The 14238-nt window shown below is 35.8% G+C and overlaps 1 protein-coding gene across 3 annotated transcripts in view; it reads right to left on the bottom strand.

Annotated features, from left to right (window-relative positions):
- LOC121427239 (probable tyrosine-protein kinase DDB_G0290471) overlaps nt 1-8272 on the bottom strand; it is a 35887-nt gene extending 27615 nt beyond the window's left edge. For 2 of the 3 annotated variants that reach the window (XM_041623551.1, XM_041623553.1), the window contains exons 1-2: nt 8184-8271; nt 40-333 (exon numbers count right to left, since the gene is read on the bottom strand). In XM_041623551.1, the coding sequence (XP_041479485.1) occupies nt 40-281 (242 nt within the window). In that variant the 5' untranslated portion in view covers nt 282-333; nt 8184-8271. Of the gene's footprint in view, nt 1-39; nt 334-8183 lie in introns of all 3 variants that reach the window. The other variant, XM_041623552.1, reaches the window with a different exon arrangement.
- Nucleotides 8273-14238: the final 5966 nt, after the last annotated feature.

Raw genomic sequence — 14238 nt, 5'->3', positions numbered from 1 at the left:
TTCGTGAAGATAATTGCCAAAGTAAAAAAGCTTGCTTACGGTTTCCAGGGGCGTTCGCTACCATCGGCAGCGTCTCCGGACCCACCCGGTTGACTTGGGCGATGCCTTTCAAGCTCCTCCGGCGAACATTTCTCTCGCAGGATTTCTAACGGCTGAACTATAAGTTCAACATATTTGTTAAGAGTCCTACTCCTTTCCTTAAATCTTTGGACTTCTTCAACAGCATCATGAACCTGCTTTGCAAACTTTACAATCGAAATAATCTGGGATAATACCGACATTTTCAGCCAGAATGTAATCTCAAATTCTCAATGCTTGATCGCCGATCGTCTCTAGTCTACAAATGTAGACCCACATCTGCAGTGTGTGTACCTTAGCTGATTCAACGAGTCTGCATAGCAGACTAGGTCTACTGAGGCTGCAGAAGTGGGTCTACAACTTCTTTGAGCCACATCCACGAAACGTGGATGTGAGGCGGAGCTTGCTGAAACCCTCCGTTGCCAGTAGATACCATGATTGACAGCAGATTTGTGGAAGTAGGGGCAAGAGAGGGATTAGGATCCAGCTGTTATGACCATTTCTTATCTTGTGGAATGTATACAAATAAGGCCATTCTCTTTCACATTCTGGGCTTGCTACAGGTATATAGGTCCATGGCTATACATACATGGGTAGATACATATGTGTTATACTTTGAAATATCAAGGAGTTAGAGGTGATATCTCCTTGGAAATATCTTCTATAACAGAGGAACGTGTATACAGAATATGAATATGTAGAAGATCACCCCCGTCATGTAATTGGGCCTAATAAGTAACATAAAAATAAACATTGCCCTTTCTTTCTTTTCCTTTCTTTCTTCTTTTTCGTTTTCCTTTTTTCCCTTTGATTCTTCTTGATTTTTTCTTTTCCTCTTTCTTTCTTCTCTTCTGTTTTCTTTCTTTTTTCTCTTCTTCTTTTCCTGTGACCCCCTTACTTTCTTTTTCTTTCTTTCATTCATTCATTAATTCATTCATTCATTAACTCTTTCCTTCCTTTCTCTTTCCATTTTTTTCTCTTTCTCTCTCTCTCTTTTACTCTTTCATTCTTTCCTTTCCTTCTTTCTTATTTTTATTTTTCGTTTTTCTTTCACTTGCTCTCTCATTCTTCCCTTCCTTAAATATCCTGTTTTTAAATTATGTATCTTTATCATTTCTACATTATAATGGAACCGATTGATTAATGTACAGAACCGTTTTCAAAGATAAGAAACTATGTAAGCGATGACTTGTTCTCTCTTAATTTCTTGCCCTTCCTTCCTTCCTTCTGTATTCTTTTATTTCTTTCCCTGTCCTCTTGTCTCTTTCTCTTCTTTTCCTTCCTTCTCACATCTTAATAAATTAAGTCTTGTTTGCCCTGCCATTAACATTTAGCTTCACATTTTCTTCATACATGTAATTCTATTCTTTCGACTTAAATGTTTTCTGTCTTCATTAAGCCTATTGTGAATGTGTTGATGTTTTGTTTTATGGCTAATATCAAATAAAGAAAATTGTATACATATTTCTTGAGATGAGATTCAGACATCGCCATTGCACATGAAATACAGAGGCCGCGGAAGCAAGGGGGGGGGGACCCAGTTCCAAAGCCGTGTACATAATCGTAAAAACGACCATACATGTATATATGATTGTGATTTTTTTTTTCGTCATCAGCCCCCACTTTGAAAACCATTCCACGTCCCCTGAAATATACACTGTTCATCACATCAAAATCATAGAAACTTGTCGATATTCTATTCTGAAAAACAGACAATTTAGATATTTGGAATTCATAAAAGTGTTATTATTTTATTCCGTATCTAATACAGAGCGTGAAACTTGTTGATATTGCGGCCTGAAAACTGGACATATTAAAGCACATTGTATTATGAATAGGATGCACCATTCAACAATTCATGCAAACGCAAATCGCAAGCCGACTCTAAGTTTTTACATGTTTTATGAAATCCCATAAAAAGGGGATTTTAAGTAGTGTGTAATAGAATTAATATACAGGTATACTGGACCTACCAATCAAAAATGCTAGCGCAGAGCGCTAGCTCATATGCCTACTTTTTCACAATCAGACACCTCAGAAGGGATATTTTGAAACTTTAATGTAATACACAAAGACAATATGTACAGTACTTGACAAATTACATCATGCGAACGCACAGCGAAAGCTGAAAATGTTGATATTCACACCATAAAACGGACATTTTACAAAGCACTTATGAAAAAAAATCATTTGTAAAACAAAATAATGAAAGCTCGATGTCCGAACTGAAATAAGATATGTATCTCATCGAACAGGCAATGTCAGCGCGAAGCGGGAGCGAAAATTTTACATATTTTTGTTATTTTCCCGGAGTTCCCCTGACCTTATCTTATTCTCTTGTCTTTCTTCTCTTTTTTCTTCTCTCTTCTCCCTTCTTTTTCTTTTTTATTTCCGCCTTTTTCCTTCTTTTAGTTCTGCCAATATAAGGGGGGGGGGGCGGACACTTCGGGCCCACCCTGGATCCGCCTATGAAATGATATAAATAGCATACAATACAGCCAATATAACTGGTAAGCACATATTTAACAGACAACAAAGATCTGACCTACTTTCCACAATTCAAATCCAACAAATTAATATTTGGAAACAAAATAATTATCCATGTAAGCAGTTTGCACTAGTAAATAAAGCATCAAGGCATGTACATGTAGCTCCCGGGCATAACTATATGCAACTTTCACATCTTTGGCATCGACATTGCATGTGTTGACAAAGCTAATTGTTTTCATATTCAGTTCATTCAGCAGGATTGGCTGATTTAAATCACTATGATGATTATTTTTTTTCAAATCATTATTGATTTAAAGGTCATATCCACCCCAGAAAAAAAATTTAATTGAATAAAAATAGAGAAAAATCAAACAAGAATAACGCTGGAAACTACATCAAAATTGGCTGTAAAATAGAATAGTAATATAACATCTTAAAGTTTTGCTTATTTTTCACAAACCGGTGGGTGTTTAATAAAGCTGTTCGTAAGAGCGACTTTAAGAACGATTGGTGATCCTTTCTTGTGGTAAATAGTATATTGGCGATGATTTATCGCGTAAGAACTTGTGAACAGCTTTATGAAAAGGCCCTCAGTGATGTGAAAATCTGAGAGTCGATGGTGTCACTCACTCACTATTTCTTTTGTATTTTTACTTTTTGAATTATACAATATTTCAATTTTTACGAATTTAGAAAATAGGACCCTCTTGTTTGAACTACAAAATGTTAAAACAATGTAATCCCACATGTTCAGGGGGGGGGGGATGATTTTTTTTTGTTCATAAAAATATTTCATATTTCACATAATAAAATACAAAATAAATAGTAAGTGAGTGATGTCATCGGTCCCCTCATTTGCATACCGACAAGGATTTGCATATAACCACAACTGTTTTTTTTAAATTAAGCAAAACTTTAAAACTACTTTCTTCTTTCTTCAGGAACTCTGAACTTATTAGGCTGAATCTCAACATAAATTTTGCCAGGATGGGTTATAACCTTGGATCCTACTAGAAAAAGCCTGTTCAGACATTCTGAGTGAGATTGTGCTTCATTCAGCCAGTTCACTGAAAAAGATTCAGTAAAATGTACATTTTTATTTTAAAAATGTATGAATGTTCTTGGCAAAGGGCACTAACATGACTAAATCATAGCAACTATACATTTTAGTGCCCTTTGTCAAAAGGATTTATGTTTGTACATTTTTAAGTGAATGATTTGAATGGAGTACAATAAAAGTAAAATTCTGCAATGTCCCTGGTGACCCATTACACCCATAGTTTATCATTTTATTCTTTTATATGTCTTATTCAAATAAATAGGCCGACACAGTAGTATAAGGGAACCCGTTTCTTATTTTTGCGAAACTTCTAACAACTGCCAAATACTGGTATTCAAGTTTATGAAAGAAATCATTTAAATCAACTTGCAGGTTTGTCAAAAATTTGCAAGCAAATGCTTTGAAATAGTCCAATAGTTCCAACTATGGCTCAAAGAAGAACTTAAAGGAATTGTCCAGGCTGGAGAAATTTATATCTCACTGAAAAAGGAGTAAAATTCAAAATGCTGAAAATGTGATCAAAATCGCATAACAAATAACAAAGTTATTGAATTTTAAAGATTTCTTTTCCATCTTTCCGGTGAAACATTTCTAGGCATGTCTTCATGAATATCCATTAGTTGGGCTGATGGTGGCATATCTCCACTTGTTCTTTTTATTATAATTATATGATATTAGGTTTATTAAAAAAAGAATTAACCAAGATCTAAAAAAATTGATTTGAGAACTAATTAAGTACATTAGTTATTTATTGCCGCAACTTATTTCATCATAATGGAGACACATTATTTACACATGTATGAAAAATTGAAATAATTATGATTTCGTAATATAAGAAAAAGGAAAGATGGGATGTGACACCAAATGAATATTCATGACGATGTAAATATAACTGTTTTTCACAAAATACTGATAAATTTAAAAAAACAATAACTTCATTATTTGTCATCAAATTTTGGTGAAACTTTCATCATTTTACTCTATATATTTAGATGTGAATATTTTCAGCCCAGTCCATTTCTTTAAGGTTGAATGCAGTCGGTCAAAGTTTTGCAAGCCAATGCTTTGAAACAGTTGTTCCAACTGTGGCTCAAAGAACAACTTGGGGTTGAAACAAACAAAAGATAAGTGCAGTTTTCTTTAACATTATGATCTTCAATCATTGGCTTGAAAATAAGATTTAAAAAATGTTTCTCTTTGGAGAATTTGAATCTCTGAGTCATGGAATTCTTCCAAATAAACTGATTCTCATTAAATGTTCAGAGTTTTAAAATGAACACCAACTTTGCAGCATTAGCTGTACAAAGACAGTTCCTTTGAACCAATCAGTAGAAGCTCTCTACATTCACTTTAGACACAGCAGAAAATGTCAGCCTATTCATGGCTTTAATATTTTCTGTAAATTATATTTTGACTGGATTTGATTATGAAATAGTTAAGAATATTCTTAGTGGTGAAATGTATGATCTTAAAATTGATGTCAGTGTAAAGGGTTAAATTTTGGGTGTTTGCGCTTTGTTTAAACAAAATCTGTTAGAAAAAAATCATATTAAAATTTTAAAAATCTGATTTAAATCAAATAAATCCGATTTAAGTTTATATAAAAAAAATGCCAACATTGTCATTCAGCATGCTTATGAGTTTGAAAGTACCAGATTTGTCACATACATAACTGTACGTCTTTACCACTGGTATTATGGCTGGCATAAAAGCACTTTCAATACAAAGGTGAACGAATGTTTCTGGGCATGACAACTTAAATTATGCTGATTAAGGCTAATTAATATCAAACCGAGCTGTAAACATAACAGTAAAACAGGTTGAATACAGTAGCATGGAGAAGTGAATATACATACAAGGTCCAAGGTCCAATCAACAAACTATGGTTAGAAGTTAATTCCAAACAGGAACAAAATAATAAAACATAGCTATCCTGTTTGATTTAAAGTATGATAGTTTACAAACTTACAATCTTGAAATTTAAGATTTTCATTTTGTAAACTATCTATTATTCAAGTTCTGAACTCTATGAGAATGGTGTTTTTGAGTTGGATAATATTTCGAGTTTAAGTACCATTATGATACATGTTTTAAGGAATACTGGTTTAATTTACAAACTTAAGCGTAGTTTGCTTCATAAAAATCTGATAACTTTATACCATTCCATGATTTGCTCTTATTTAAAATATTGCAATACCAATGTAACCTCATATGAATTTGGACTCAATATTCAAAATTCAAAAGAAACTTAGAATAATTACCAATTTCCATTACCTAGCACTATCCGCGCATTTATTCAAAGGACAAGTCCACCTCAAGAATAACTTGATTTGAACAAAATGAGAAAATTTCAACAACCATAACACTGAAAATTTCATCAAAATTGGATGTAAGATAAGAAAGTAATATGGCATTTTAAAGTTTCGCTTCATTTTACAAAACAGTTACATGCACATCTCGGTCGGTATGCAAATGAGGAACCGATGACATCACTCACTCACTATTTCTTTTGTATTTTATAATATGAAATACGAAATATATTTATTTTCTTGTCATTGTCATGTGAAATGAAGTTTCATTCCTCCCTGAACACGTGGAATTCCATTATTTTAACATTTTGTGCTTCAGCAAGGATGTCATAATCGTCAATTTCGTAAAAAGTGAAATATTCTATAATTCAAACAATAAAAAACAAAAGAAATAGCGAATGAGTGACATCATTGACTCTCTCATTTGGATGTAACTGGCTCGTTCATATAACTATTTTGTTAAAAATAAACGAAACTTTGAAATGTGATAACTTTCTTATTTTACATCCGATTTTGATGAAATTTTCAGCATTGTGCTTGTCTGATTTTTCTCCATTGATCCAAATCAACATTTTTCTGAGGTGGACTTGACCTTTAATGCACAAGTCCACCCCAACAAAAAGGTTGATTTGAATAAAAAGAGAAAAATCCAACAAGCATAACACTGAAAATTTCATCAAAATCGGATGTAAAATAAGAGAGTCATGACATTTCAAAGTTTCGCTTAATTTAAATTATGTGCACATCCTGGCTGGTATGCAAATGAGGAGACTATGACGTCATCCACTCACTATTTATTTTGTATTTTATTATATGAAATACGAAATATTTTTATTTTCTTGTCATTGTCATGTGAAATGAAGTTTCATTCCTCCCTGAACACGTGGAATTCCATTATTTTAACATTTTGTGCTTCAGGCAAGGAGGTCATAATCGTCAAATTCGTAAATATTGAAATATTCTATAATTCAAACAATAAAAAACAAAAGAAATAGCGAATGAGTGACATCATTGACTCTCTCATTTGGATGTAACTGGCTCGTTCATATAACTATTTTGTTAAAAATAAGCGAAACTTTGAAATGTCATAACTTTCTTATTTTACATTCGATTTTGATGAAATTTTCAGCACTTTATGCTAGTTTGATTTTTCAGTACAAGTCAGCATTTTCCCATTTTCCTGGGGTGGTCTTGAACTTTAAGAAACTGTCCTTATGATATTAATAAGCAAGAACTCACAATATTTATGTATAAGTACAAGCAGAGGTTGCTACCCATGTAGTTTTCAGATTTTTTTTCAATACAGTAATCAAGTTCATAACCATAATGCCCGTTCTTCCAATAAATTTCATTTATGGTCTATCAGGTCTAGTCACGAAGCTGGGTTATGTAGGTCCCAAACAATGGAATGAGATTCCCCAAATAATAACTAATTCACAATTTTTATCTCCCTTTAGAAAACAGTATACAAATTTTCTAGGAAATGATTATTAATTCTCACAGTTGATATCAATGCATACTTGTACTGTATAGACCCCTCAACTCGTATTCTTTGTAATGTGTTGTTGTTTTTTTCGCCTTTTTCCTGCACTAATTATTATAATGATATGAGATTTTGTTTTGTATTAATGTTGTGTTTTTACTATGTTCTGGTGATCCAGCCTCACAGGTTATATTACCTTCATGGGAAGCCACGCAATTTATTTTTATTATCTAATCGCATTATTTGATGTTTCCTTGTATTTTTATCCTATTTGTGAAATAAAGATTGAATGAGTTTGATATGATGAAAAGTGTTGATAATACCATAATACCATAGAGCTATCCACTACCATGCGTACACAATAATAATATGAAATGTATTGGTTTGGGCCATGGAGCCATACATACAGCTGCTCAGTGGAATGTCATATGTAAACACTGTCTGATGGCCTGAGCCAGGGTATTATATAATAACCCTGCTCCGGGCCGCTGCTCATGGCTCTGTGGTTAAAGTAGGGGATTATCTATACTCTTCAGGGGTCCTAAAATTTGGTTGATAGACAGATGAAGTTATCCAATGAAAGCTCTCTGAAATTTTGGGTGGGTGGGACTTATTTTGACCGTGGGAACAAGATTTCCAAAGAAGAAGCAGACTCTGAAATGGCTCGCTACGCTCGCCCTTTCAAGCTGGTTTGCTTCGCAAACCAGTAGCAGATCCCACCTCACGAGCCATTCAGAGTCTGCATAGCAGACTAGATCGTCTCCGGCATGCGGGGAATACCCACTCCATCTAGATTCACGCATTGCACATATATATGCGCATAATATAATGCGCGTGTAACATGTGCCTAGCTAGCTAGCTCGCTAGCTGGAGAATCCCCAATTGATCTAGAGCACCCCCCCCCCCTCTTGGGACAGTCTCGTGTTTCACTTAGTCTGCTGGGCAAACCCTTCACTCGAAATATGGGTCTGAATGTGCAGCCTACTCATGCCTTGTGTACTGAAGGCTCTCTCGCTCTGGGTCTGCTTCATCTTTGGAAGTTGGGCACAAATTTTGCTATACATCAATCATTGTGAGTTTGTTACCATGACATTCCCTCTCTGAACTCTCCTCCCTCTAGCTGGTCATTTGGGCCAGTCACCTGCTGGGCAGGAGATCAACTGGTGTTTGTTTAATTACACGCTGAATTGCACTTCTACTCCTGATTGAAACTCCAGTCTATAGCATTATGGAACAGCAAGTTTTCTATGTGCTAGTCTTTGCGTGGAGGCACACTTGTTGATCAAAGTTCCAATGAGGGTCTGTGCCTGCAGACTATGTTTCACTCGCCATTATATTGGCAGGGGCAGCAGGATGGTTTTTAAAGTGGGGGGGGGGGGGGGGCCTGACCATGCAAAAAATCACAATCATATGATCATTTTTATGTTTTTGAACAAAGTTTAATCATTAATTTGGAATTTTTTTTATTTATTATTTTTTTTTTTTTGGGGGGGGGGGTGAAGCCCAGCCCTCGATCCCAGCCTCCCCTCTTCCCCTGATTGGGGAAGCGTAGTTTCATTTCAGGAATAAGGAAGACAAGTGGAAACAAGTGGAACGCCTCTGGCAGTCTCGCCTGCATTACGCATTTTAATAGCAGCAGTGCTAACTTTGAACTATAAAATAATCATTCACAAAAACACCATTCATATAATGACATAATACCACGTTCATTGACCATAGATGACATTTGAACGGTGACTTAAGACTTGTCAACTACACCCATGTCCACATTTCATTCACTCTATCCATAAACTTACAAAGTTATGATGGCAATTCAACAATTACCCCAACATATGGCCTAAGTTTAATGACCTTAACTGACCTTTGACCTTGGTTTTGTGACCTGAAACTCACAGGGGATGTTCAGTGATATTTGATTACTCTTATATTCCAAGTCTTATGAAATAGATCCATAGACTTTCAGAGTTAGGATATAATTCAACAAATACCCCTAACACAGCCAAAGTTCATTGACCTTAAATGACCTTTGACCATGGTCATGTGACCTGAAACTTGTACAGGATGTTCAGTGATACTTGATTACTCTTATGTCCAAGTTTTATGAACTAGATCCATAAATTTTCAAAGTTATGAAGGTAATTCAACAAATACCCCCAACTTAGCCAAAGTTCATTGACCCTAAATGACCTTTGACCTTGGTCATGTGACCTGAAACTCAGGCAGGATGTTCACTAATACTTGATTACTCTTATGTCCAAGTTTCATGAACTAGATCCATAAATTTTCAAAGTTATGATAGTAATTCAACAAATACCCCCAACTTGACCAAAGTTCATTGACCCTAAATGACCTTTGACCTTGGTCATGTGACCTGAAACTCAAGCAGGATGTTTACTAATACTTGATTAACCTTATGTCCAAGTTTCATGAACTAGGTCTATATACTTTCTAAGTTATGATGTCATTTTAAAAACTTAGCCTTAGGTTAAGATTTGATGCCGCCGTCGGAAAAGCGGCGCCTAGTCTCGCTCTACTATGCAGGCGAGACAAAAACAGAAATAGCATCATGAGCCTATATAAGCCTTTGTTCTAAAAATGAATAATGCATACATGAATTAGAAATTTTAATTTTTAAACATCTGTAATTCAAAACCATAACCTTGCGCTATATAATCACAATCGTCAGTATCATTATCATTGTCATAATTATTCTCTCACATTACATAAATCAGATCAAATTAAATATCATGCTTTTATGATTCTCAGATTCATATAGGTCCAAATGATGTGTAATTTTAAAACAAAAGTTCTATATTATAGGCCTATTTGAAAAGTTATATATTTTTTATGTTCTTCTAATAAAGTTATTTACAGCTTGTTAAGACCTCGCAATTAGACTAGTCTGTTCAGGAAATTAGGTCAAATACTTTGCTATTAGACTAATTAGGTGGCCATCAGACATTCTGGTATAAGTTTTGGAAATGTGAAACAGTGAAGTCCAGTTTGACGCTGACCCAAAGCTTAGCAATGATTGTTGCGTTGGCACGACATAATTCCACTAAAAAAAATGGTCGGCACGGACCTGAATCCACCACTGTTTTCAACTAATCATATAAAAGTAAATGGAATCAGGCAATTCATCAACACCGACTCATATTCTTGAGGCGAAGTGGAAATACTTTGCAATATGGCCATACATAATTTTTAGGGGCAAAATTTGGTCCAATTTGCATTTTAGAATTCAAAATTTGACCAATATAAACAATCTTGCAGCAAGATTTATCACACAACAATAGTGAGGATTGATTTATTTTAACAGGTAATTACCTCTCTGAATAGAGGGGTGAATGTTTTGCTACATGGTAACATTATTGGGGGGGGGGCAAGAAACTTGTCGTGGGAGCATTTTTTTCATTTTCTCAAGTAAAATGGATGATTTTGGTGCACAATTTTGTTGAATTTTGTAAAAACTTTCAGAAAAAAATAATTGTCTAAATATCTGGGGGAAACCACCACCTGCCCCACCCTGCTGCCAAGGGCGCCGGAAGCGGGGGGGCAGGGGGGGCACTTGCCCCCCCAAATAAAATTTTGGGGGGGGCAAAACGAGATTTTGCTCCCCCCCCCAACGTGCCCCCCTGAAAGATGAAAAATGATAAATTATTTAAGGACAAAAGTAAATGAAGGCACTTTTCTGCCTGAAAATTGTCATTTCCATTGTCAAAAATGAAAAAATTTTGCCCCTGACGGGGCAAATACATTATCATAGTAAGCCTTGCGTCTTTTTACGAACAGTTCCTCTGTGAAACATAGCTTTGATAAGCCCCCTTTTCCATCTTATTACAGTGTGAGAACGTTTAACCTTTTAATGAATACATTTCAGACTAAAAGCGAATGGCAAATTGATAGTGGTCCACCAATGATTAGGTTTATAATTCTATGATGCTGGCTGTGTCGTCTAACAAACGCGCGGTCGCCCAGAAATGCTAAGACCGGACCCGATATCACTAACGCGCGTGAACACTAGTTACTCGAGCAAGATATGGAATCTATGTCATAGCTGTCAAGCCCAGAAACCATAACATCTCGAGAAACTTGTTTCAATTATTTCATTTTCAACTAAATATAAATTGAGTTGATACAGTGATAACAAGAGAGCGATGTTGGCTCAGTCGGTAACGCGTCTGCCCGTCGAAGTCGAACCAAAGATCGTAGGTTCGAGTCCACCCTGGGCGGATGACTGAAGTCAGTGCGTTGTGTGTAAACGTCAGTCTCCCATGTTTCATAGATGCAGGCTATGTTACAATGGAAAACACTCCGTCCCTCGGATAGGACGTTAAATGGAGGCCCCTTGTAGAGGAGAGTCACCACCTTTGCACGTTAAGAACCCACTGCACTACAGTATTCGTATAAGAGTAGGGGAAACCCCGGTGTCGAGGTCCACCTGCCCCCCCTCCCCCCCCCCCCCAATCAATTATATCGGGAGGAGAGACCTGTGGATCATAGTGATTCAGTTCGCTTTTCGCCTCCCAGGCACAGGTGACGCCAAACAAATAATAATAACAATTCAGTGCCCTAAAGAAAATACCAAGGTCATTTCAACTCAATATAGACATGTTATCAGAAAATTACACTCAGAATAATCATGTGCAGAGGATTATAATTTATAATTTGTAAAAATGGTGAATCCCACTCGAAATCAACTTAGAGATAATGTTTAGACATGAAAAAAATAAAATCATCTGTGAAAGTGTCTTCCTGACCGGACTCATATTATCCGAGATATGAATAAAAATGTAAAGAATGTAAAAGAAAAAAATAAGCGTTACAGTACTGCTCTACTATAAAAAAAATCTTAAGATATTTTCACAGCCCCGTATTTTCCTCTATTCCTTTTCATTGGCATGATTGGAAGGCGTTTTGTCTGATACTATTTCAGCTCATATGTATTTTAGATTCCAAAGCTTCTTCCCATTACCTGATACTAATCAGATTGAGATGGCAGCTATGTTCTCTGGTTCATCCCAGCTTTTGTTATTCATGGACGTTTGCAAAAATAAAAAAACAACCCAGGAGTGGGTGGGGCTCACTGCAAGACCTAAATTTTCGAAGAAACGTAAGAGCGAGGGGATTTGTGATGGGGGAGCTTTTGCATTTTCTAGAATAAAATTGAAGGATTTCGTGCACACTTTTGGTGAATTTTGTGAATTTTGCCCTCTCGATCGGCGGCCCCCGGCTGCGTACGGTCATCTTTGTCATCTTAAAGTCTTTAAAAGGCCTATATTACATTGGTTTGAAACAATTTCGTTTGCAATAAGGCTCGTAATTTGCTGGAACTGCGACCCTGGTCATGAAGAAACACCAGGCTGGGTCAGAAGGGAGGAAGCAGAAGGAGCAAAAAGAACTCCAAGACTGTTTAATTCTCAAGAAATTTTATTTTTGAATGCACTTAGAAACGCAACTTTTATACTCCGTTTTTACACAAAATCCTTACCGTGGGGGGGGGGGGGGGTCCCATAGCCTCTCCCGCTCGATCGCTTCGGTATCTCACGCTGTCAAAAATATTGTGCCCCCTTCGGGATTTTGCCCCCCCAAAACTGAAAGTGTTCCGGCGCGCCTGCCTGCTGCTATGGATGAATGTATCCACCACCCCAGGATTTATGTTAATGGATTTAGACCAAGTGATTTTTAGACCTAAAGATATAATTAGAACAAATTGTTACTAGACTTTCCGGTAATTAGACCAATATTAGCAGGGCCTGTGAACGATATTCTGACAAGAAAAAACAAACAAAACAAATAACTGATTTTTCTCAACCTCTACCAATAAAGGAAAGGCGAGTATCACCCAGTTAATATTTGTTAACAAAGTCTAATGATATACATTATAGAATACCAACAAAAGTCAAAATTTCCAGAAAAATCCTTGGGGGTGCTTCAGCATTCCCGACACCCCTGCTTCCAAAGGCCATGGATTATCAGACCTGGGGCCCATCTGATCCAATTAATCGTATCTCTATGGAAATCCATCAGTGTCATAATTTTTGCTGCAGGAAAAAGTAAAATGTTAACAAAGAACACACCGAACGGTCACGAAATCAATGAATTAATGGATATACATTCTTTTTGACATGAACGATATTCTTTTGACATGCATTTTATATGTTGACTTTGCTGGCTTTCCATAGTTGCAATTGATTGGATCATCGTAACTCTTTGTAAGACGGGCCCCTGATGATCAGATGAAGTAGTATAATAACCAAATGGTTATCATATATTCTGGCAACTAGACACAGAGGGCCAGAGGCAGTTGGACAAAATGAACTGTGGACCAAAATGGCAGAGTCAGAGAAAAATCAACCCATTTGGAAGTTGGGCTTGTGGTTTAGATCCAGAGTTCAGTGATAGAAACAAGGATAAGAAACTGGGAGATACTGAGACACAAAAATAAAAAAATAAAATACAAACATTAAAATATATATATTTGGAAATCATGATCACCATTTTATTAGAAAACTCATTTGGTATGCATGCTATTAATGCACATTTTTCAAGAATTATTATTTTTATAATATCCTTATTTTTCTATATAAATATACATTGTATTTTTTAGATTTGTTTTACAAATTTGCATAATGGAATTGATTTTAAAATTGAACTTTGAAAACAGTGCGCATCAAGCATCATTTAATTCACAATTCACACAAATGACAGTTCTTTTACAGAACAAATTTGAATCTCCCTTGATCATAAATATGAAAGTAGTTGCATGTACAACTACAAAAATAAGCATACACTGTATTTGCAATGTAAAACGTGCT

The sequence above is a fragment of the Lytechinus variegatus genome, chromosome 14, assembly GCF_018143015.1.
Source record: "Lytechinus variegatus isolate NC3 chromosome 14, Lvar_3.0, whole genome shotgun sequence".
Taxonomy (NCBI): Eukaryota; Metazoa; Echinodermata; class Echinoidea; order Temnopleuroida; family Toxopneustidae; genus Lytechinus; species Lytechinus variegatus.
Note: the sequence above shows the minus strand (reverse complement) of the source record. Positions and strands in the feature narration are given on the sequence as shown.